At 36.7% G+C, this 27,547-nt stretch overlaps 1 protein-coding gene across 1 annotated transcript; it reads right to left on the reverse strand.

Annotated features, from left to right (window-relative positions):
• Window positions 1-6,324: 6,324 nt before the first annotated feature.
• Window positions 6,325-27,349, reverse strand: LOC126272205 (translation elongation factor 2). The gene is made up of 18 exons (XM_049974885.1): window positions 27,191-27,349; window positions 26,512-26,726; window positions 26,117-26,310; window positions 24,622-24,830; window positions 21,960-22,084; window positions 21,777-21,885; window positions 21,506-21,619; window positions 21,197-21,343; window positions 21,018-21,119; window positions 14,365-14,503; window positions 13,549-13,716; window positions 13,362-13,471; window positions 10,062-10,241; window positions 9,772-9,981; window positions 9,474-9,656; window positions 9,227-9,359; window positions 8,611-8,735; window positions 6,325-6,596 (listed from the first exon to the last, which is right to left on the reverse strand). Exons 1-18 carry the CDS (start codon window positions 27,191-27,193, stop codon window positions 6,528-6,530), a joined length of 2,535 nt encoding a protein of 844 aa, XP_049830842.1. The 5' UTR covers window positions 27,194-27,349; the 3' UTR covers window positions 6,325-6,527.
• Between the last annotated feature and the right edge of the window lie 198 nt (window positions 27,350-27,547).

Below are 27,547 nucleotides of genomic sequence, written 5' to 3' on the forward strand. Positions count from 1 at the left end.
CTGGCATGTTGTGTACACTATCTGCAGACAAGCTGACAGGCTCTCACAAGCACCTGTGCTGATAAAGCAATGTTGAAGAGACTAACTTACCCAGTTTACAGTATTATTGTTCAAGGGCTTATCAGTTTGTTGCACCAAGCTGGCCTCTTGCCAGCTGTGTGAACTGCTAGGTAGGTCCTGTTTGACTGTGCCGATATACTGTCACAGTTCACCTGCACCTTTGCCTTTAGGTGTCTTCGTGCCACTACCGAGGGACTTCCCATTTTCCCATACCTGTCTTTTTAAATACAGAATCACCCTATGTGAATATTTTTATAATGCAAAATTACATACTTAATTATGAAAGAATTCTATACAAAAATACAATGGCAGTGTGTTAGTAGTTAATATTTACTTGAGGAATGTGGCAATTTTCAAAGAAACGTTACCTATGCCTAAACACTGTCCTATTTACAGAACATTACTACTTCTCATGCAGCTTTGCAATGAATACTATTACTTACAGTTTTTGGCCCTTGAATTTTCAGATAATTTATAGAAAGAATGGCTAATGAGGTGCATATTTTTAATTCCCTATTGAACTGGTTTATGTTAAACGCTAGTTGGTTGAACGTGGATCATCTACATAACCTTTATAAACCACATAATCTTACACAAGAAGCAAAACCTACATAAAATTATTTGTTTAGTACCGTGAAGATTAGATTTCTGCTGGAACTAATTTTTATGAAAACAAAAACTTAAGGTGGAAATGTATTTGGGCATGTTGTTGTTGTTGTTGTCTTCAGTCCTGAGACTGGTTTGATGCAGCTCTCCATGATACTCTATCCTGTGCAAGCTGCTTCATCTCCCAGTACCTACTGCAACCTACATCCTTCTGAATCTGCTTAGTGTATTAATATCTTGGCCTCCCTCTACGATTTTTACCCTCCAATGCTAAATTTGTGATCCCTTGATGCCTCAAAACATGTCCTACCAACCGATCCCTTCTTCTAGTCAAGTTGTGCCACAAACTTCTCTCCAATCCTATTCAATACCTCATTAGTTACGTGATCTATCTACCTTATCTTCAGTATTCTTCTGTAGCACCACATTTTGAAAGCTTCTATTCTCTTCTTGTCCAAACTAGTTATCGTCCATGTTTCACTTCCATACATGGCTACACTCCATACAAATACTTTCAGAAACGACTTCCTGATACATAAATCTATACTTGATGTTAACAAATTTCTCTTCTTCAGAAACGCTTTCCTTGCCATTGCCAGTCTACATTTTATATCCTCTCTACTTCGACCATCATCAGTTATTTTACTTCCTAAATAGCAAAACTCCTTTACTACTTTAAGTGTCTCATTTCCTAATCTAATTCCCTCAGCATCACCCGATTTAATTTGACTACATTCCATTATCCTCGGTTTGCTTTTGTTGATGTTCATCTTATATCCTCCTTTCAAGACACTGTCCATTCCGTTCAACTGCTCTTCCAAGTCCTTTGCCGTCTCTGACAGAATTACAATGTCATCGGCGAACCTCAAAGTTTTTACTTCGTCTCCATGAATTTTAATACCTACTCCAAATTTTTCTTTTGTTTCCTTTACTGCTCGCTCAATATACAGATTCAATAACATCGGGGAGAGGCTACAACCCTGTCTCACTCCTTTCCCAACCACTGCTTCCCTTTCATGCCCCTCGACTCTTATGACTGCCATCTGGTTTCTGTACAAATTGTAAATAGCCTTTCGCTGCCTGTATTTTACCCCTGAGACCTTTAGAATTTGAAAAAGAGTATTCCAGTCAATATTGTCAAAAGCTTTAAGTCTACAAATGCTAGAAACATAGGTTTGCCTTTTCATAATCTTTCTTCTAAGATAAGTCGTAAGGTCAGTATTGCCTCACGTGTTCTAGTATTTCTACGGAATCCAAACTGATCCTCCCCAAGGTCCGCATCTACCAGTTTTTCCATTCGTCTGTAAAGAATTCGCGTTAGTATTTTGCAGCCGTGGCTTATTAAACTGATAGTTCAGTAATTTTCACATCTGTCAGCACCTGCTTTCTTTGGGATTGGAATTATTATATTCTTCTTGAAGTCTGAGGGTATTTCGCCTGTCTCATACATCTTGCTCACCAGCTGGTAGAGTTTTGTCATGACTGGCTCTCCCAAGGCTGTCAGTAGTTTCAATGAAATGTTGTCTACTCCGGGGGCCTTGTTTCGACTCAGGTCTTTCAGTGCTCTGTCAAACTTTTCACGCAGTATCGTATCTCCCATTTTGTCTTCATCTAGATCCTCTTACATTTCCATAATATTGTCCTCAAGTACATCGCCCTTGTATAAACCTTCTATATACTCCTTCCACCTCTCTGCCTTCCCTTCTTTGCTTAGAACTGGGTTGCCATCTGAGCTCTTGATATTCATACACGTGGTTCTCTCTCCAAAGGTCTCTAATTTTCCTGTAGGCAGTATCTATCTTACCCCTAGTGAGATAAGCCTCTACATCCTTACATTTGTCCTCTAGCCATCCCTGTTTAGCGATTTTGCACTTCCTGTCAATTTCATTTGAGACGTTTGTATTCCTTTTTGCCTGCTTCATTTTTATATTTTCTCCTTTCATCAATTAAATTCAATATTTCTTCTGTTACCCAAGGATTTCTAGCAGCCCTCGTCTTTGTACCTACTTTATCCTCTGCTGCCTTCACTACTTCATCCCTCAGAGCTAACCATTCTTCTTCTACTGCACTTCTTTCCCCCACTGCTGTCAATTGTTCCTTTATGCTCTCCCTGAAAGTCTGTACAACCTCTGGTTCTTTCAGTTTATCCAGGTCCCAACTCCTTAATTTCCCACATTTTTGCAGTTTCTTCAGTTTTAATCTACAGGTCATAACCAATAGATTGTGGTCCAAGTCCACATCTGCCGCTGGAAATGTCTTACAACTTAAAACCTGGTTCCTAAATCTCTGTCTTACCATTATATAATCCATCTGATACCTTTTAGTATCTCCAGGGTTCTTTCACGTATACAACCTTCTTTCATGATTCTTGAACCAAGTGTTAGCTATGATTAAGTTGTGCTCTGTGCAAAATTCTACTAGGCGGCTTCCTCTCATTTCTTAGCCCCAATCCATATTCACCTACTATGTTTCCTTCTCTCCCTTTTCCTACACTCGAATTCCAGTCACCCATGACTTAAATTTTCGTCTCCCTTCACTATCTGAATAATTTCTTTTATTTCATCATATATTTCTTCAATTTTTCATCATCTGCAGAGCTAGTTGGTATATAAACTTGTACTACTGTAGTAGGCGTGGGCCTCGTATCTATCTTGGCCACAATAATGCGTTCACTATGTTGTTTGTAGTAGCTTATCTGCATTCCTATTTACCTATTCATTATTAAACCTACTCCTGCATTACCCCTATTTGATTTTGTGTTTATAACCCTGTAGTCACCTGACCTGGGCATAAGAATTCAAATCAAAATGGTCTACACAATATTACAATTTTCTGTTTTATCTCTATACTGAACTGTAAATTTGTAGTGTACACCACAAATTCCAAGTAACACATTGGGAATACAACAATCCCCATCATTTTTACCTTTAGTTAAAGACATTGCATTTAAGTAACACGGGACATGATAGTAAATTTCAAATTGTGTTCTTACTTGTAGACTGCCACATCATAGCACTTCAGTTAAATGCAAATTCTACTTAAGGTTCAGCAAAGAAACTTTAATATGAAAGCAAGCTTGAGAAATCATTAACACTGTTTTACTAATCTGTTTCCCAATAATTCTTGTGAGAAGTATGCAACACTAAATTTTCTTTTTGTTTTGGAATCAACAATACAGATGCAAGTTGCATCAGATGTACCTTTCTGTGAACAGTAACTGGAAAATTGCATTTCAACTTTAAACAGAGTCAACTGCAGTTTCAGAACTGCCTTTGTTTCCTTAGGCCACACTGGGCATCTAACACATTTTGTTTCCTCTCCACTCTTCTGTATATTGTTGTCAGTAACTTTGATACATGAGTTGTTAAGCTGATTTGCAATAATTCAATTTGACAGCTATTGCAGTTGTTAGAATTGTGTGGATGTCTTCCTGTATGCCTGATGGTACAATGCCAATATGTTCTACACACCATGAATAGTCTTTGTTGCCACTTTCCCAGATGATATTAGAAATTCTTGGCAAACTCTCAATTCAGTACCAGTCAATTTGACAACTTCAGATCAAATAAGGCAAAAGAGATAGGTAACATTAGCCCAGAATTTAATATCATTGGGGAAAGTGGCAACAAAAAGACTATTCATGGTGTGTAGAACATATTGGCATTGTACCATCAGGCATACAGGAAGACATCCACACAATTCTGACAACTGCAATAGCTGTCAAATTGAATTATTGCAAATCAGCTTAACAACTCATGTATCCAAGTTCCACCTAAGGAAACAAAGGCAGTTCTGAAACTGCAGTTGATTCTGGAAGAAAGACTAAAAAGAATCACAGGATTTGTAAATTGGAAAAGTTTCCAACAAAGTCAAATGGTGCAAAAGGTTTGAAACAAAGAAAATAGGGGTAGGCTAGAGGGAAAGATAGGTAATAATATGCACAAGAAACAAGAGGGAACAATATGAAGTACAAGTGTAACACAGGGATGCAATCTTGCCCTTACTGCTCAATTTATACACTGAGAAGTTATGACAGAAATTAAAGGAAAGTTCAAATGTGGAGTTAAAATTCAAAGGTGATAGGGTATCTATGATTTGATTCACTGATATTGCTATCCTCCATGAAAGTGAATTACAAGCTCTGGTGAATGGAATAAACAGCATTGAGTAGAGTGTGGGTCTATAGAGTCAACTGCAGTCAAGTAATGGGAAGTAGCAGAAATGAGAACAGTGACAAACTAATAAGGATTGGGATCATGAAGTAGATGAAATTAAGGAATTATACCACCTAGTCATCAAAGTAAACCACAATGGATGGAGCAAGATCAAAAGCAGATTAGCACTGCCAAAGAGGGCATCTCTGGTCAAGAGGAGTCTACTAGCATCAAATAAAGTCCTTACATTGAGGAAGAAAGTTCTGAAAATGTAAATTTGGAGAACAGCATTGTATGGAAGTGAAACAGACTATGGGAAACAAGATAATCTAGGCATGAGATGTGGTGCTGCAGAAGAATGTTGAAAATTTGGTGGACTGGTAAGGAATGAAGAGGTTCTCTGGAGAATTTGCAAAGACAGGAACATATGAAAAATGCTGACAAAGGACAGACTGTTAGGACATGTTAAGATATCACAGAATACCTACCATGGTACTAGAGGGAGCTGCACAGGGTAAAAACCAAAGACAAATTTCAATATATTGAGAATGTAAAGGGCAATTGCTACACTTGAGATTAATATATTGCCACAGGAGAGGCATTTATCGCAGGCTACAGCAAACTGCTAAAGAGGGGGGGGGGGGGGGGGGGAGGAGGAGGAGGCACTACTTCGATTTGCCTGTTTTAGCTCCCAACAAAATGTTCAGGCTAGTGTAAACCTGTTCTTATTTTCCAACTGGAAATAATGCTGACAAGTTACTAAAATAGTTTCCACACAAGCCTACAGCCCTCAATTCTTGCACTATGCTTTAGTACATTCATCCTTTCTTCCATTCATTTGCAACATTCTGAAGAAAAACTGACCACAGGTTAAATATTTTTCTGAAAAGTGAATCTTATTTCTTCCATAAAATTTCTACATTGATAGAGAGTATACACAAATAATATTCCCAACAGTTCATTCCTTTTAACTTGTTTAAGATTACTACACTTAATGACTGTGCACCAGGAACATAATAGCAAAATGACTTAAAATTTCTAAACAAACAGCTGGAATTTAAAGTGAGACCTAATATCTGTTTAGCTTGGATTCTGAAATTTAGTTGACTACTGACAGTAACTTTAAAATACAGCTACAGCAGTAGCCTGGAATTCCAATATCTGTCCATAAACTTTTGTTCTGTATCCAAATTTTCTGCCACTGAAAATTTCGAACCTTATGATTAAACTCCATTCACTATCAGATGAACTATTAAGCTCTACATGGTAGAGAGTTAAATGAAGCTGACTTGCAGAATGTTTTGGTAAGTCTAGCACAAATTAATTTATTTCACACAATAAATTAAATATGCCAAATGCTTGTAAATAAAATGTTTTTATTATCACAACATAAATGATCACAAAAAGAAACAGTTCTTACAAATAACAAATTACCTCTTTTCCTGAAGTGCCCACTCAAATGTATAACTGACAGGAATGGTGTGTGTACAGAAAGAAAAATAAGTCACATTTCCACGGATTTTATTTGGGAACATGATATCAGCTTTTAGCTTCATACAGTTGCATAGAATCTTCAAGCAATCTGTAAACTTCATAAACTATCACTGAATGGAAAGCCCTCTTTACTTGCTGTTCATGAGGATGAAATTAACAGCAATGTTGATTGATTAAATTATGTTTTTATAATACACCTAAGCTGCTCAAACTTTACAATTTATCCAAGTATTGCGTAAGGTCAGGGAGACCCTCCTTCAGTCCTTTCCTCTTACGTGTGTCCTGCAACAAATTTTTCAATAAGCAATGTAAATTATGAATTCATCGTGTTTTGAAAATTTAACAGTTTTATAATTAATTCCATTTTATTTTAATGCTTCAAAGAATGTTTCATAAGAGTAGCACTTGGTAAGCAACTAATGGTGAGCCACTCTCATAATATTCCACATTATATTTAAATTTGTTATGGGGTTGGCTACATTACTATTTCAGAATAAATTAAATTCCATTTGCATGACACACACACACACACACACACACACACACACTGATTATATACTTCACACCACACTTTTGAACAGTTCCCCAGTGAAGAGAATGCAACATGGAGCAGACTTGTCATTGCGAATCTGCAACAATGTGTTCATTCACAGGTGATACTTCCATTACATGGACACATTGTTAGGAAATTCTTAAAGGTGCAGAACATGTCAAAACCTAAACAGTGTACACAATCTGGCACTCAAAAATGTGTCAATTAGTACTACCTTCAAACTGACCTCCAAGCTGGCCATTTCTCATTTTAAATGAAACTGAGGGGCATTCAAATACTCTGGCAACAGACTAAGTAAGAACTTCAATTTTGGATCTGTTACTGAATCTACCTCCATGTACACTATTAATGATGTAAATAAAATAGAAACATTCCACATGGAAAAAATATATTAAAACAGATTCCATGACTTACCAAGCAGGAAAGCACCAGTAGATAGGCACAATTAAAAAAAGAAAAAAAATTTCGAGCTTTCGCAACCAGTGGTTGCTTCGTCAGGAAAGAGGGAAGGAGAGGGAAAGACGAAAGGATGTGGGTTTTAAGGGAGAGGGTAAGGAGTCATTCCAATCCCGGAAGCAGAAAGACTTACCTTGGGGGAGGGAGGGGGGGGGAGGGAATAGGTACACACACACACACACACACACACACACACACACACACACACAAGCTGTGTGTGTTTTTTATTGTGCTTATCTACTGGCACTTTCCCACTTGGTAAGTCATGGAATCTGTTTTTAATATATTTTTCTATGTACACTATTTCATCCATATTTATGGTGTATGTAAGCTCTACCTGTTATGAATGACAGGTGGTAGCTCTGGATGGCCACCAAGCCTTTAGAAAAATAGTATTGTTGACACAGGCCACTAAGTCCTTTCTGTTTGTGCCGTTACCAGGCAGCAGTTGGCACAACAGCAAAAGCATTAAACACTAATCCAATGATTTTAGAGTCATTACACAGAACATTTTGAATTTTTACATTAGTTACACTGAAAATAAACCAAATGATTCTCAATATATTTACTAATATTCTCAAGAAAGGCATGAAAGTAAATGGCAAAATACAACACGAAGCATTATTTCAGTTTTCTTGCAAGTTAATAGAAGCTCCAATCCACAACCTTCTAATTACCATTTTGTACTCTTTTCACTGTACAAACTACTTCCTGGCAACTACACTAATAACTTGGTCATGTCTTACCAAAATTGCCCCCAAACCAGCTGTTTAACATTTTGCCACCTGGCACTCCAGCATCTGTCAATTTTTGGCTAAGGCTTATTTAACATTGCATGTTCATCCTTAGAAAATTATTTTCTTCTTTCATTTCGACACTTTTTGAAATCAACAATAGTAATTTATATACACCATAAAACTGGTTCAATGTAAACTCTTGGGTAGCTGCAACTTGCAAAATTACTAAGGGCACCTCATAATAGATTAAACATCCAGTTAATAGGTCTCCCCAGCAATGTGGTTCAGTAATTCTCACCAGTCCTTTCCCTTAACACTCCTGACAGGACCCATTGGCTCCAAAAGCTTCCTCATTTCCTTAACCATTGTACACATTTGCCCCTGCTGCCACTTTGTAATTAGATTTTTTATCCATGCAACTAGATTTCCGAAACTAATGCCTCTACAACTGCACACCTGGCTTACTCTTATGTCTAAGTATTTGCAAATTACTTATAACAAACTGAAGAGTTACTATAGTAGCACAGAAGACATTAAATTTGCACTGTACCTGCACAACACCATATGGCTTGGTACCACTTTCCAGTGGGTCACCCGGAAGGATCTGCCAGTGGTCAAATACACACTGTGGGAATGCCTGGCCACCAGTATTACTTCTCAAATCAGCAGTGAATCCTGAACAGACAAAACATTATTTCAGAACAGACAAAACATTATTTCAGAACAGACAAAACATTATTTCAGAACAGACAAAACATTATTTCAGAACAGACAAAACATTATTTCAGAACAGACAAAACATTATTTCAGAACAGACAAAACATTATTTCAGAACAGACAAAACATTATTTCAGAACAGACAAAACATTATTTCAGAACAGACAAAACATTATTTCAGAACAGACAAAACATTATTTCAGAACAGACAAAACATTATTTCAGAACAGACAAAACATTATTTCAGAACAGACAAAACATTATTTCAGAACAGACAAAACATTATTTCAGAACAGACAAAACATTATTTCAGAACAGACAAAACATTATTTCAGAACAGACAAAACATTATTTCAGAACAGACAAAACATTATTTCAGAACAGACAAAACTTTATTTCACTATGCTGTCAGTTAGGTCAACAAAACTCACTGCAGTCTAGGCACTTACCAAACGACTCATTTACAGGAAGATACGCCTTCACAACAAACATGGGTGTACCAGCTACCTGCATTTCTTCAAATACATGGCCACGTCGCCTATTCAGCACACCATAGATTCCACCGACTGCAACCTCTGGGCACTGAAATTTAAGGAACATTGTAACAGTCATGAATAGCACTCAAAATTGCTCCACCTGATGAACTACACATCAGCATTACAGCAAAATTTATTACAAGTAACTTAAAATACAGACCTGAATTTCACAAAGGTACACTGGTTCCATCAATCTAGGTTGAGCGGTAAGGACACAAGCGTACAGACATCGTCTTGTTGTTGGAATAATTTGGCTGCCACCTCTGTGTATAGCATCTGTGTGAAGGGTGACATCATAGATGTTAAACCTCACCCCCCTCATGTTTTCTTCTGCAAGCACACCCTGGGAAAATTTTTAAACAATTAACATCAGGAAATTAGCTCCTACCCAGTAAAAACAAACAGCAGAAATAACCAACTGTGCTTTTCAATACTTTAAGAAAGCCAAAATATAGTACCTCCTTCGTAGCCCACTGGAACCCAGCAACAACAGAATCCTTTATCTCATTCAGGTATTGGACACCTTTAGTACAATCTAACAACAGATTTGGACCAGTCCCATCAGGTCCAAATGACCAGATCTTACGGGCTTCAGTAACATCATACTCATACTTTTCACTTAAGTAACGAGCACGAGCCTTGAACTCATCACGCGGGTTTACTTCTCCCTGAAAATAAAAAATAAAATTAAATATGAAGAGCACATTTTATTTACACAGAAAATGAAGATGTGTGTATATCAACTTACACTGTCAATGTCTTCTGCAAGGCCATCTGGCATTGGGACAGCCTTCATAAAAAGTCTGTTGTGCTTATTGGGTGACTTTGAAAGGCACATCTGATCTGACTCTTCAGAAACAGTCTCCCTATAAGACACTACAGGATCAGACTTCTTAATGGGAATACAAGCATGGTCCTCCTCAAGATCCTAGAAACACAAAAATTCACTAAGCCATGCAACAATTGTTTAAATCTCATAAATCAATTTTTAAAAGTAATTTCATATAGTGAATGTAATTCAGTGCACTTTCGTGCAGCGAATTAACACAAAATCAGCAGTAAACTAATTGATCATATTTACAGTAGCCACTTTTTTAAATCAAAAATACATCCTCAAATCAATTAGCAGTATATTAGCATGAGCCCTATTGAGGACCATTCAGTGAGAATAATGTCTTGTATTAGATAATTCTGTATACTGTTCTGAAGATCAGTATTCTCAATTGAAGTCAGTTAAGTAAAAAAGTTAAGTAAAAATATGTAATTAGGCCAAGCAATGTAAATTGAAGTGTCTTCATATGGTAACAACTAAACAGAAATGAATTTGCTCACAGAGCTAGTTATATGTAGTCTTTGTATTGGCACACCAGCAGTATCTAACTGTGATGCTTCCTAAAAGACATTACTTTCCCCCAAAATACTACTGGCACTTCAAATTCTAAAGCAGAAAATGAAGCGTGGCTTCGGGGTATGATATCCTGCATAACTGGTGTTACTTCTCAGTCAGTATGCTACAAGAAAGTTCTAAAGTATCAGGCCAATCACAGCATTTAAGTCAACTGAATCTTTATAGTCTAATACATGAATTTAAAAAAAATTCTTAGTTAATATCACATGCAACAGATTTACAACAGCCAGCACAATAACTCATTTTAACGTTAAAATGATGTCAATGATTAGAGTAGCAACAAAAATTACAGCACATGTGCACACCATACATTAGATGTTGGCCATGTTCATCAGCACTACTGATCCCTCGTTTATTTCTAAAGCTTCAAGTTAGTATACAGCCCCAACACATTCTGCACAACAAGAGTTTTGGCACTAAGCTCTTAGGAAGAGAAGGAATCACTGTCAGTGCCAGCAGTGTATGGGGGATCATTAAGTGCTTCACATTGGCTTATCAGTGAATTTAAGGGTGAGAATCTTTCGTTGTGCCTACCTGCAACTCATCTGTTGCAGAGTGAGTAGCAATTTTCCTTCTCATAATATTGTTAAATTCCAACCTGGATTCTCCACTGATTTTAACTTTGCTGAAGTCCGTCTGCCTTGCCATTGGTCAACATATGTGCAATTTGTGCACATTTGACAATCCTTGTTGAAAGGAAACAACACACCAAGGATGTCTATGAAAGAAATTTATCAGTCTGTCTGTGTGACACATCCTAGAATATAGTTTAAGTGTGTGGGGCCTGTACCAGACAGGACCAACAAAAGGGCAGTACAGATGGTGATTGGTTTGTTTAATCCAGGGGAGAGAGACATACTGAGGAAACAAATGGCAGACTAAAACATAACTATCCCAAGAGTCAAAGTTTGAAGAACTGGGTTTAAATGATTATTCTATGGATATACTACAACCCCCTACACAATGGTCACCAAGGACCATGAAGACCAGAATAATTACTGCTTGCACTGAGGTATTCTTCAAACAATCCTTTCCCTGCCCCATATGTGAATGAAATGCCTAATAACTGGTGCAATGATATGTAATGACTACCATGCACCTCATGGTGGTTCACAAGTACAGATATAGATATTCTCTGCAACAATGTTTATATCTGTTTTAAGCATGGCTAAAGAAATTTTATGTTACAGTTACTATGTTTTACTCGTTTTGTATTATCGCGTTATAGGGGAGAGAGTGTGGCAGATATGATACACGAGTTGGGATGGAAGTCATTACAGCATAGACGTTTTTCGTCGCGGCGAGACCTTTTTACGAAATTTCAGTCACCAACTTTCTCTTCCAAATGCGAAAATATTTTGTTGAGCCCAACCTACATACGTAGGAATGATCATCAAAATAAAATAAGAGAAATCAGAGCTCTAACAGAAAGGTTTAGGTGTTCGTTTTTCCCGCTCGCTGTTCGGGAGTGGAATAGTAGAGAGATAGTATGATTGTGGTTCGATGAACCATCTGCCAAGCACTTAAATGTGAATTGCAGAGTAGTCATGTAGATGTAGATGTTCACACAGGGTGTGTACATTAACATATATGAAATGAATTACATTTGGAACAGAAATGATCCAACTTTTTGCATTATCTGATAGAATGCAGTCTCAACAATCACACACCAGCAGTATTCAACTGTGATGCTTCCCCGAGAGATTTCCACCACCCCAAATTGTTGCTGGCACTTCAATTCCCATGAGCAGAGTGTAGAGAACAGCTTATGTGCAAAGCACTGTTTTTTTCACAAACTGAAGACATCACAACAGTGGCTGCACAAATATTTTACTGTTTATAACCAGTTTGAGAATGATAATTTTATTTTCTGGCATACAATAAAGTGTAAATCTAAGTTGTCTTCTACACTGTCACCTGCAGCACACACGAAGTCCCATGTCCCACTTTATTACACAGGGAATGTAGAAAAGTAATAGCAACCACGGTCTTTCTCATCTGGCTACACTGTAACAGGAAAACTCTACACAACATTTACTGTTTTCCTTTTAGTATGGCCAGATGATCCAAGATAGTGAGAATGACAACCTTAGTTTGGCTCAAATGGTTCTAAGCACCACAGAACTTGACACCTGACATCAGTCCCCTAGACTTAGAACTACTTAAACCTAAGGACATCACACACATCCATGCCCAAGGCAGGATTCTAACCTGTGACCATAGCAGCAGTGCTGTTCCGGACTGAAGCACTTAGAACTGCTTGGCCACAGCAACTGACGACTAACCTTAGTTTCCACTTTATTGTAAGCCAGAAAATTGAGATCGTTCTGAAACATATTGTCAAAAATATGTATTTGTTCAACAACTCTTGCTGTTTCTTTTTCATTTTGTGAAAAATGAACCTGTACACTTGCAGCCATCCTACAAGAAGCTATAGTGCACAAGTTTATTAAGTTGCTGAGGTGATCTCTCATTAGAAGCCAAGGCCGAGTGCATTACATTTCTACACTGGAATCGTGATGGTTCTTGCTCAAATTTTTGTATATATACACCTCACTTTAAATAACATTAATATTAACTGCTGGAACATTAAAATTTAATTATTTCAATTTCTTGATTTAGTTAATTCACAAAGTGTACCTTCAGACAAATCTCCAAGTGCAGTTCACCAGCTCCTGCAATGATGTGTTCACCAGACTCCTCAATGATACATTGCACCATGGGGTCCGATTTTGCAAGGCGCTTCAAACCTGGAAAACAAAACTTAAATTAACTCTCTGGTAAAAAATTATCATATTAACAATGGTTTATTGTCTATCAATCTTACCTTCCACAAGCTTTGGTAGATCTGCAGGGTTCTTCGGTTCCACAGCTACCCGCACAACAGGAGAGACACTGAATTTCATAACTCTCATATTATGTGCATCCTTAAATGTGGTAATTGTGCCAGTCTTCACCAAGAATTGATCAACACCAACCAAACCACAGATATTTCCTATAGAATGGAACACCAAATTTAATTACATCAAGGTTATAGACTCATTTAAAATACACATTTCAGTCCATAAATATGGGTACGAGAAACACTGAGGACATTAAATGGTTTCTCAACATTTTTAGTCTAATTACCAATCAGACAAATACCATATTTAAGTACCATCAATTACTTTTAACACTCATACCCCATGAAAGTTTACTTTTCACTCACCTAGGTATCAAGTAGATTAATGATGCAATATATTACTACATATTTATTTTCTGTAATAGGTTCTGTGGAACCTGAGTACTTCATATAAATAACCAATTTCAATATTAACATGCATAAATAAAACTGGTAATACAAACTCCTCATGCAACAGGAGTGGTTAATGTTAAAACCCCAGCAAACATAACTGCCACCTCTGCTGGCTTAAACTTTACATACTCACAGCAAAGCAATGATACTTCATACACAGTAAGTACATTAAACAAAAGTGTAGTCTTCCTCATCGGCACATCAACAATCACAAAACTGTGATGCTTCCTGGGAGACATTTACTTTCCCCCAAATAGATTTTGGCACTTTTGAATTCATTTAGGAATTCAAAGCGTGGCAATGGGGACTATTTCACAAACTGATACTGTAATCACACCAAATACCCACCACTTGGAACATCTTCAATCGCTTCAACATAACGGCCCATCATGAGAATTGTTCTCTGAATTGCTTTCTCATATAAGTCTTCCTTCTTTCCTGGAATATAGTTGGGTCCCATTATGCGTGCCTTCATGCCAGTTGCAACCTGGAAGCACAAACAAAGTAGTAACATATGTTTAGTAATTTAATCTCACAAAGTTTTGCTACTCAGTGTTTCTGAATTCCTCTTAGGGTGATGTTTGTACAAACACAACAAGCATCCAGCATTTTGGAGGATCAGGGGAGGTGACGAGCACTAACAATTTCTAGTAAGCAGCAGACATTTTACTTTCTACTACCAACACCACCCAAATTTTGTAAGATTTCACACATGAACAGGAAAAATTCCAAATTCAGACTAAGTTGGGTAACTTAACATTTTTGTATGTAACATTTTCCCCCACATTTTAATGTAGTTAACACTATTAATAAGATTCTTGCAGGAATTTTTTGGCTGTGCAAAGCATAACCAATTATTTAAGACTTCAAACTTATCCAATTCACAAATCACTGAGCAGTTAATATTTACATCTTTTTAAACCAATTTTATAATTACACTGATAACATTATGCCTACTATAAATGAAAAATTAATATGGAAATACCATGGGTGCGTCATTCCATGTCAAATCAACACACTAAAAATATGACCCCACCTTCAGACTGCTGAAAGTCACTGAAACTAAAAAATACCAAATTTCAATTTGCCTCAAACCATTCCAGAAATTTGGTTATGTAAACTGTTCAAAAGCTGCTCAAAAATGTGACTAATTGCCCTAGGAGCTGCCCTAATTGAGCTAAAGAGGTGGGAAAGGTGTCATTTTTGCAATATTTTTCATGCTCTTTCCAGTGTTATGTACAAAGGTACACAACTGAAAATTTTCAAAATATTTCCACACCTACTTAATGTTTTAAATCACATAGCAAAATATAAATGTGGGATGATAATGTGTTCATTGTTAAAAAGAATTATTCTGGGCTCTTTTTTCAGTAACAGCTGTAGTTTGACCAAACTGATCTTTAACAAACAGGAATTTAATTAAAATATACTGAAAGTTAAGTAAAAAGTATAGAAATATCAAAGTATCACCTTCTTGAAACAGAACTAAACATTTTCTATAATTGATTGCTTATATTTTTAGTTTCTTACAGTTTAAACTAATAGTGTATTAACTGGCAAAACAAAATGTTGAATGTGGGACCTGTAGCTAAGATTTAAATAATGTGTGAAAAACTTTTAAGTAGACTATTGATGTAATAGTTTTGGTCCAAAAAATGCACATTTCATTAGCACAGACTAGCCACTGTACGAAGGCTGAGAATGCTTGTGTTCCTGTCTATGTATGCAGCAGGCTGTGAACAAGTTGGAACAAGCACAGTGCCTGATGTCTGTACAATCAGACTGGGGCCAATGTTGAGAGGATATAAGACTTACCTTCTTAGGCTTATTGTGCTGACAGCTTTATTGTGCACTGTGGTTTTAGTACAAATCAATTGTTACCTCTGTTGACCAGTTTTTATCTAGTATATTTAATAGTTCATTTACAAGTAAATCTATAAATTTAAGGAATGTTTTTAAGTAGTTTTGTATCAACATGGAACCAAGTAAAAAGTGCAGTGTTTTAATCTACTGAAAAATCATTTTATTAGACAGAAGAAAGGTCACAGCACAGATGCCCGAATTATTTCCACAGATACCTATTGGTGGCAGGATTTCTGATAAATATAGGAAAGATTGAAAAAATACCCCAGAGCCTATCAGTGATGTGTGTTTAAGACTTGTGGATCAGAGATTTAGATTAGATTAGATTAATACTTGTTCCATAGATCATGAATACGACACTTCGTAATGATGTGGAACGTGTCAGGTTAATAAAAGATGTCTGTACAAGAAATTAAATTACACAAAATATTGCATGACACTAATGATTAAGTTTTTTTTTTACTTTATATCTAAAAATTCAGCCAATGAGTAGAAGGAGTTGTCATCTAGAAATTCTTTTAATTTATTTTTAAATCATCCTAGATAATCATCCTAGACAAAAACCCTGACTTCACTGAAACTTCAGTGGTTCAAACACTTTACACATCACTTCCAGAACTAGGTGAGTCCAATTGATAAGAAAAGAGTAACATCTAGGTGTTACACTAAATCAAAAGTGAAAAATCTCAGCAAGATGCAAACTTGTTGTTGCTGCTGCTGAAACTACTTCGCCAGATACTGATGACTGTTCTTCAAAATCTCAAAACCAACTAATAATTCTATAAGTAGAGCAAAAAACTAATGATTCTTACAAGTTTACCTGAAAAATGGAGTGTCAGGAAAATTATGGAATTTAATGCTCCTAATTACATTGTCAGTCCAAAAAATGTTGAAAGAGAAAAGATTCATGGAAGGTCCAAACCCAAAACCCAGTAGTGTTTGCCAAGAAAACTGTCAAAACTGTACATTCATTTTATGAATGATAAGTTAGCCAGGCAATGCCAGGTATTAAAGATTGTGTGACAGTTACAGAAACAAGTGCAAGTAAAACAACTTATTTTGTGTAACCTTGAAGCTTACAAACATTTGAAAGACATGTGTCCTAACAAAAATAGGTTTCTCTAAATTTGCTGAGTTTAGACCAAAACACTATTTGCTGGATGGAGCAGCACATGGTGCGCACGCACACACCCACCTCACCAAAAACATAAAATTAATGATAGAAAATGCCAAACTATAGTCTGATTTAAAGTAGTAGTCACTTGACGTTTGCACTGCGAAGTAGTGGTGTTGTCACGTCAAGCACAGGCTGGAGGCAGCTGCCTCAGCACTTCGCTACCCCTCGCAATAAAAAATCGTTTTAAAGCCTGTATCTTCTACAAAAAGTAAAAAATTTCAAACCCACATGATGTATATCTTTACAATGTCTCAATCTGTCGAATATCTATTCTTAATTTTAATTAGTATAAGAGTTACGTAAATTTATTTGAAACCATTTAAATTCTGTATTTCGCAAACAGCTTCTAACTTATCACGTCATTACTGAAAAGCTATTGGTGTCTCAGCAAAATATTTTTCCATTCATTACCAAAATAATGCACTGTCTACGAAGGAGATTGCTTACAAATCACTAATGTGACTGGTTCTAGATTATTGCTCAAATGTGTGAGACTTATACCAAATAGGACTAACAGGGAATACTGAACATATACAGAAAAGGGTGCACAAATGATTACATTTGTTTGACACATGGTAAAGTGTTACAAAACTGAACTGGTAGTATCTAAAGATACAACGTAAACTATCCCAAGAAAGTCTACTAACATTGCAAGAGCCAGCTTCAAATTATGCTTTTATGAATATTCTACAATCATCTCTCACACAGGGATCAAGAAGGCAAGGTTAGGATAAAGCATTCACAGAGGCATTAAAAGAATCATTCTTCCCACACTATGAATGTGTGGGACAGAAACCTAGTAATTGATAGAACAGGGTGTACCCTCTACCATGCACTTCACAGATGTTTGCAGAGAACAGCTGTAGAAGACTGCTTACTAAATCAGAGGTTTGGGATTCAAGAATCGAAAATTTAACAGAAGGTGCATTCTAATGCAAATACTATATTGCAGAGGCAGAGGCTGATTTCATGAGTTATGCAGACCAAGACAAAATCATTACCCCACTTATTTCAGACCTAGGTCAATCAAAATCAGGCCAGAAAGCACATCTAGGAGGATTCAAAATCCTTGGAAGTTCAGAAGTACCAACTGGCAAAAGAAAACATGTCCTGCAGAGCAACTGAATGCATCATTATCAAATGCAAAGCTAATATTTTTATTCTGCAAATGCTATGATTGTTAAGTGAAGTGTTAACTATTTTTAAATTACAAGGTTTAGAAGAGATTGCAATTCTCTATAATGTAACTTGTTTAAGAGAAAGAGAAGGAAATTCCTAATTCAAATAGAAAGGAAGAAAAACTTTTTAGTGGCCCAAACTATTTCAACCACATCATCTAGTCCCTGAATAATTTGCATCTAAGTAAGAGTACTTTACTAGAAGAAGGAAAAAACCACTAGACTTCTGTACACCAAAGCTGACAGTCTTAAGCCTGGTGTGAATTTGGACCTCAAATCTCATCTAGTGCATTATTTTGTGTGTAACATCCACAAAATTGGAATTCAAAAGTGTCAAACAATTTTTGGGGTGAGATTGTCTCAACAAGTTTTGAGAGTAAGAACATGGTCGAAGTAGGTTGCATTCTTCATTTTCTGTGCAATCAGCCAATTTCAATCTTTTATCATTAAGCTCTAAACTTCATTTAACATTTTGATACATTGTTGGTACATGTGGACAAGAATACATCTACCTGCACCAACAATATCAACATAAAATGAAGCTGAAAGTTTAAGATACAAGCTTAGAAATCACAGACAGTGAAACCAATAACAGCCATACCTGGACCACATTTTCATTCTAAGAAAGTGTTAGAAACTGTACCACCTTACTACTCTTCAAGAGTTTCATTAACAAGTGGTAATTCATAATAATGTTAACATTACTTCTCAGCACAGTGTTTTCCTATGTACCTAAATATAAGAGGCACAATCAGTGATATACAAAAGATCAAATGTTTTATGGTGATAGGACAAGAAATGAAGTTTGCCTTGTTGCAATGTCTTGTTACTGTGGACTATACTGGAATGCCTCCTTCAGAGGCAACTGGACACCTGCATGTGTAAATCCTAGAAACCCAAATCTGGCTTTTTCAGAGTCTCAACATTTTTTCTGTAAGACTTTGCATACTGAAGCCAATAGTGGAATTCCATTCCAAACAAATGGTGTGTGATCCTACTTCTCACTGTCCTTTAACCACAAAGTATTACTGGGGATACCTGTGAAACTTCACATTTTGTGCAATAAACACTAACATTTCACATACCTCCAAACCTCAGAAATCACTGAACAAATACTTTTAACCAATGAAACATTGCAAAGCAAAAAGTATTGGCAGTACTTGTTTCTATGCTACCAATGCCAAGAAAAAGTGACTATCATAATCTGAAAGGATTACACAAAGAAAAGAATATTGTGACAAAGTAAGAAGAGACTTTACTTCCCCTCTCATTTTGCCATCAGCCTCCTTAGAATACATTTCTTTACTTTTCACTAATTACTATTAACATAAATCAGTAATCCACATTTTCATAAAATGTGAAGGTTAGCCCTCAGTTTTAAAGAATAGAACACCAGATTAATTTTGTGCTAAGTTCCATGTAATTTATTTCTTAATTTATTTTAACTATTCCTAGTTAGTAATTATTGTTATAGGATGAAATCAGTAATTGTTTCATAACTAATTCTATTGTTGACTTATAAACAAATTCTGTACTAATTAAACATTTGGAGAACTAAATACTAGTGATCTTAAAGTTTTTATTTGGCTCTATTTGAAAATATGTTAGAAAAGCCAGCCCATAAGTCCAAAGTAATTAGAAAATCTGTTAAAGTTTTGTTTGCATACCCTATTTTTCAATGTATTCTGTTAATTTAATTGATCATGTTTTAATTGTAATTTCAGTAAATTTAGCTTCAAACAACGTGTAGTCTCAGTACCTATGAGGATATATAAGTGCCTGATTTTTGGAAACAAGACAGTCTGCCCACAGCACAGTTTCAAACGAGGAAACTGTACTGGTTAGACTGACAATGCATCAACTTAACAGTGAAATAAATGTCACACCAACAGGCTGTATGTTAAAACTACAATAGTGTGCACCCCATATGTACCTTTCTTTTCCTCAACTGAACTTTGTGGTAACGTTTCCTGCTCATAGATGTTCAACAGTGAACTACTATAGCAGTATTTAGATGTTCACCTACTACCTATTAATAAGGCTTATCGCAAGTTTAGCAATAGTGCACTGGTCATATTAAATGACTATATTGTGGTGGTGGTTGTAGGGAAAAGAAAATAAACTATGTAACCTAAATGTGCACCTGTCAATTGCATCATTTACAGTAGACAGTACTGCACTTCCAACCCCCATTTTTTCCACCAGTATGTTAAAACCGAGGACAAAGAAATAAAGGAGCGAACACTGTCACACGTAACTCAGCACACTTTGTATTAAACATATTGAATTACAATATTATGGAAACATGCATAGTGTGAATTTAGAAGATCCTTTGGCCAAAAGCTCAAATGAGCACCAGTGTTGTGTCTGTCTGCTACTTTTAAAATCACCTCCATATGGTGAGTAGCAATCTTTTTTACAACACCATCATCATTCCATCCCAGACTTGATATGCTTTGACACTTCCAATTACTTCAGACACATTGTCTAATCTCAGATTAAGAGACTAATTACTTTGACACAAACATTTAAAAGGAATATCAGTGACTGCAGGCTGTACTCAATGACTCACATTTATAATTACATATTTTAAAGCTTTAGTCTACTACCCAAATATGTTCAACTGGAACGAACAAATATGTATGTTCCCCTATTCAGGCAACCACACAGCATAGCTACCAAAACCAAGAACAGTTTACTCTTCCACTGACATGCATTATGGTACCAATTCTTAGCACCATATAATTTTGACAGTGGAGAAAAAGATCTGTACTTTGTCTTACCTTTCCAGAGAAGACACGGCCAAAGGCATAGAAACGACCTTTGTCAGATGTTGGCACCATTTTTGATATATACATCATCAATGGGGCATTGGGGTCACAGTTCTGCAAATTAAAAAAATGCCTTATAATCACTGACATCTAAAACAAGTTACATTAACTGTGTATAACTTCTCACTAACCTTAACACCAACAGCTGCTTCATCATCATGGGGACCTTCATACAACATTTCCATTCTGTATTTCTGTGCAACCACAGGAGATGGCAGATGAATTGCTATCATCTGAAGCAAAGCTTCACCTGCTGGGAGCCAGGTCCTCATCACAACCTAAACATTTGTTTTTGTTACACACCCAACAACAGGTCCAGTTATTATACATAATTTAATTTTTATTTCAGCTGGCCGTTCTTCTATCCAGCAACAACAATAGGAAAATGAACATTCATCATCATTCTCATATACATAATGACAGCATCAAATCTGACTAACCTTGAGGAGGGCCTTGCCGTCTTTGTCCCTATCTTCAGGTTTAAGTTCAATATTCAGCTTCTGCAGCAGACTTGCAGCTTCCTCTTTTTTATAGTTCATGATTGAATCAAATACCTGTGAATCATCTTATAGTGTCAGAGAATGCAGGTTTAATAAATAAGGAAATATCTTTAACATTTCTCAGATAGTATTATCGTTCAACATTTATCAGAACAGGTCTGTATTTATCATCATTAAAGCAATATTCATTTCAGAATAGTTGAAAGTTTACCTTGTAAATTGGATCCAGGACATACATGCAGAAAGAACGCTTGTTGTCCACTTCCTTCTGTTTTGACCATTTCTTTGTCTTTGGATTGAAGAAATTCTCGCCCCACAACCTGAGGAACACACCTTACTCCAATCACTGCTATATTAAATTTGCTTTCAATGTATTAGTAAATAAATTACAAACCTGTTCATTAGCTTTACTACATCAATCTTAAACTTTTCAGCATACATTTCTGAGAACTGCTTTAGAGTGAAGGCCCAACCATGCAATCCTGACCCAAAGCCAACACTTCCTTTACTGGGATCTACCTGTAACAAATCCACAGCAATTTTACACTGCAGTTCCAATTATATGTACAATACTTAAGAGTAAAAACTGTACCACAAATGCAGTAATTACATATTTCTAAAGGCTAAATGACCTGCCATGCAATTTCAGATTTGAAACTGGCTTTCCCTCTTCCAGAATATCACTGATTATAGCTTTCAGTTCCATTTTCAAATCAAGGTCTAAAATTCTAGAAGCTACAAAACTTGCCCCAGAGTGCTGTTGGAACCAATCTGCTTTCATCATTAATAATATCTGAATTAATTTAACTGTAAATGCATATTTATGCACTGAAAATTTATTTTCAAGCAAACTGTAACACACATTCCTCAGCTGCCTTTGTAGGACATAAGGATAGAGGTCCAATGACAGCCATTCAGCATGTGTGTTTTAATCTCCTTCCATATGCACAGTCATTACTTTCTTTGTCAACAGCACAGGCAACCCATGCCAAGACTCAAGCATGACACAGAATGTGCTGGAAGATATCCCTCAAAAATCTTGGGGACTAATTATTCCAGGTACTTAACATTACAAATTAAGCTATTTCTAAACTTGAAAATTGTCTAATTTATCAACTGAAGCACATTACAATGTACATTAAGAGAAACTACAGCCACAGCCCATTGTGTCTAATGTAGTATATTATGTGCAATACACAAAAAACAATGGGTGGTAGACAGCACCTACCCCACATCTGTTTTCTGTCACTTTTGATGGTCCAACTACAAATATTACATCAGAAAGTTTTCACAATTAAAGAATTTAAGGTTTAAAAATTACATCAAAATAAAGATTACTATGTTTTAGTACATATATTAATGTGTATGTGCATCACATACCACCTCCTCGTGGAAAAGGATAAACATGTCTAGTGTGTTAGCCACACCTGTTCACGTTCATTATCTTCACTCCTGCTTTCACCTCTAATCTCTTCCTACATTGTGCCACATGCACATAGTCTCACTATTTCTGCTTCTTTCATTTCTCTATCATTTATTAATCAATGCCATTCTCGAGACAGTCCACTTTATCACTTCCTGCCTATGCATGCAGGGACTAACTGAACAATGATATGATGCACTATCCAATACTATAGTTGAGTTCTTTTCTACGTCATGAAGTGAAGAATGTGCAGATACCTAGTTTTGTAGCCAATATTTCCTCTTTCTCACATTTCTTTGATGTAGACAACAGCATTTCCAACAGACCCACAAATTCTAGCAGCACATCTAAACATACCTGCCCACTGCTCTCCCATTGACTACATAAAACCAGTAGCTGATGCCCTATTTGTTCCCATCCTATGCTATGGAGAGTGCCAATATTGCAGCACAAAGCATGTACACCACAGCATCTATCAAGAAAGTCTTGCAGAAACTAATACTATTGTCAAGCATTTGTACAATTTTGAAGTAAATTCAACTTCCATTGTTGGCACAACAATTTTCTGCCTGCTCTCTGCTGCCCCCTCCCCATCATGCTCTCTGCCCCATTGGTACCCATGTTTCCCCTCCAACTCTTCCGTGTTGAGCACCAGTGCAACACAGACTGCTATATCTTCTACAGCACAAGACATATGTATCAACTAATATATAAATGGATCTAATTCTCAAAATTTTGCTCAGCCCACTCTTAACATCTGTTTGTGCTATTTCCACAACAGGTCTTGCCACTAATTCATTCCCACAATAAATTCTTTTATCTCTTTCTTCCTCACTTCATCTAAATTCCACCATCACATTTGCTTTTGAATGTTACCTTTTACTTAGACAGAAACATTAACATCTGTACACACAATATACACAAGAGAATTTATTGCAAATATGGCCTAATACTGAAAAAGTTTGAGATGATAGACAATAGTACTATTTCATCCTGTTTTGGAAAATGATGAAATTTCAAATAGGGCAAAGTGTGTGAGTGATTAGCTCACAGGTCCTCATATATTCCTTACATTAGTACTACACAAGCCATATGTCATGTGCCTGTTCGAACAATGTTCATGCTGTATCTAGTGCTTCCAACTTCTTGGAAAATTTTGAGTGACTCACTACTGAACCAACACACATTGACAACCAACACTGGGAAAGTGGGTTGTAACTCCCCCCCCCCCCCCCCCCCCCACACACACACACTGCAAACACTGATGTTACTGTCAGTAGCCCAAACAGCAACCCAGCCAACTGCTGTGTTGGCTCAGCTTGCAACACACACACACACACACACACACACACACACACACACACACACACACACACACACACACACAACTTTGTAAATCCCAGCCAATAAAGCACTTTGCTGTTCACTGGCCTCAAATTAACTAGCTGCCTTAATGTATCACGTTATTTCTGAAAATCAATACCAATGGCATCCTTTTCTTACATTTTAACAAATGATTTTACACTACCGTGTCCTAATACCACCAGCTGCCCAAGTGCATAACCAAATAATCTTAACAGCCCACACATGACTTCCAATACAAAATACAACAGGGGAAACAATGTTTACTTACTCTCACTTCACCCATGGGACCAGAATCATCACTGTAAGTGGCAATAATGACATTCACGTTTTCCACAATACGCTGGAATGTCTGGTACAATTCCTCAGCCTCCAACTGCAGTTCAAGGAGGGCACGGTCCATCTTGTTCATGAACAGGACAGGCTTAATTCGTTCAGCAATTGCTTGACGCAGAACAGTCTCAGTCTGTACACACACACCTGAAAGATAATGAAAGTTTATTTTATTACTAATTAATCATTTGATTAATGCTGAAACCCTACTGCAAAATCTGTTTAGGGTAGCACTACTGCCAGCATGAATTGAATATAAAGCCACCTACAATGAATGCACTATTTACTGGAAGCACCAATGCAGAAAGTCAACCTAAGCATAGATAATTTAGGTACAGAAACTAACCACTGGCATTACCAGAGGAAATGACAAGGTTGGTGTTGGCATACAAGGTCTTCACCCCCCCCCCCCCCCCCCCCGAGAGAAAGCAAGTTAACTACATTATGCACCCATTCATTCAGCAACATATAGCATAACATTGTTAACTACGTAAATGTAAATTTGAAATATTTTTCATCATCCAGGTAACTCCATTGTCTTCAAAATGTACAGTGCAACCAGTATCTACATATCATGTAAGTCAGTTCGCATGCACTGTCACCTTGAAATTTTAGAATGTACCAATGTGTGTACCAATAGTCATGGAAAGCTATAAAGTTAACAGTTTAACAAAATACTAATGGGCGATTGATAATGCACCTCAAACAATACCAAAAATGTTTACTTTCAACCACTGAATGGAAACTGCGAAATTCTGCAGATTATAGCATCAAAAACCGCAAGCAAAAGCTTTGTGTTTTGATAAGCACAAATGTTAAGTTTCAAAATAGGTAAAGCAAGTCACCTGATGTTACTGTTTACAGTTATATGATCTTTTATCACTTCGGGGAAGATTTCTCATGCTTAGTATCCAGTCTGTTCTTTTGGTGGAGATATTGTGAGTTGCGGAAACTACCATGTGTTTTGAAAACTAAATTAGTAGTTTCCAGATGCTGCCAATAAGAATTGGAGATCATACATTTAAGTAATCCCTGTACAATTTCCAATTCAATTAGACAAGTGTTTTGCTTTTGTAACAGCATGAAACCGTGTTCAGACTGCAAGGGAACAGCAGGGTTTACTTCCTACCAACCCCAACAAAGGGTGCCGAGTGATATTCAACCTATATTGCATAACATTACATCAGCGTCCACTACTGAACTTAAAGTTTGAAGTCCAGTGGAAACATTTCAATGTTAACAATTATTCCTCCTATTTACTCATGCTTTCCCTATCCACAACACTTTTGAGCGATTACAGATTCAAACAGCACTCTGGCCATTCCATTAGCTGGACACAATTTAAAGAGTGCTCCTCTTGCCAATCACCAATACAATTAAATTTCCAGATTTAAATGGTTTCTTAATTAAACATTAGAAATTTCTGTACCAACCTGACACACAATCCACAACAACCAAGGCACCATCAGTAACACGGAGAGCAGCAGTTACTTCACTTGAGAAATCTACGTGTCCAGGAGAATCTATCAGGTTAATAAGAAACCCCTTCTCTCCTTTCTCTCGCTGATCAGGGTTTGTGATGAAAGTCAAGTCTTTGTCTTCAAGCTCGAAGAACATAGATATTGCACTGGAATCAAACATGCTTCTATTAAAATTCCTATTCAGGCGCATTAATCGCAAAAGCACTGGTACAAGGTAATAGTACTATAGTTGGCACTATATACACTGTATTACATCTAATGAACGCCGATAACTTTAAACAGCTGCTACTATGTTCGTACGGGAAGTTCACTACTGAACATTTTTTTCAACATAGTTCGTTACTTACGTTGATTTGATGGTAATGCAGCGTTCTTGTTCATCTTTCCTCGTATCTGTAAACCGTGTCTCACCAGCTTTAGCACTTGCAATAATACCAGCTTTTGACACCAGGGAGTCTGTCAGTGTTGATTTTCCGTGATCCACGTGTGCGATGACGGACATATTGCGGATATTCCGCTTTTTGTCCATCATCACACGAATCTCATCTACCGTGAAGTTCACCTGAAATTTGATGAAGTTTTAAGATGTATTGCACAACACCATGAAAACTATTGTAAGACAATGACCACGAATTCGCACAGATTAAAGTATGTAATTAAACATGAATTAGAAATTTTAATATTTCACAGCAGTATGATCGATAATAGTGCGCAAGAAAAAGCATGGTTCAATCACAGCCATATTTCTCACGACGTCTACTTTAATTTCAGTAAGTCTAATCAATGGCAGTCTACATAACCATCAGAGCTACAAAAAGTTTGTACAAGCCTACTAGACTTAAACTTCAGCCTACTATTATCTAAAACATGCATTATGACATTCTGTCTGACACAATGTGACTGGGAGCATTACGGACACTAGCACGACACACATTAAATAGATATAGTCAACAAGAATAATATATTCCACTTAAGTAAAATGTTATCTTCTGAAAATAGTGCTAATTTTGATGAATTCTTTCTTACCATGTTGGATTACTATGGATTTCCTTCCTCACTAACGAACACGGTCGTCCAACAATGGCGGACTCCCTGCGAAAGGACTGTGCCACGGAGTGCAGCCTTTGCTTCACAGTGCTTAGAACATAGAGTTTCATTGCGTGCGCGTGCTGCTGCTGTGTCAGAATTCCGTACTAGGAGGCTGTTCCACATCTGTGACTGAATCTATCAGGCTTCAAAGAATTAATAAGTGGATTTTATATTTAAAATCGTACAGATCATAAATGTTCATCAAAATGATATCCTCATCAGAAATCGGAGACACAGCATCAGATTCAGATATATCGGGAGGAAATTTAGACAAAAGAGAAATGAATTGCAAGC

This window comes from Schistocerca gregaria, chromosome 5, assembly GCF_023897955.1.
Source record: "Schistocerca gregaria isolate iqSchGreg1 chromosome 5, iqSchGreg1.2, whole genome shotgun sequence".
NCBI classification, from domain to species: Eukaryota; Metazoa; Arthropoda; class Insecta; order Orthoptera; family Acrididae; genus Schistocerca; species Schistocerca gregaria.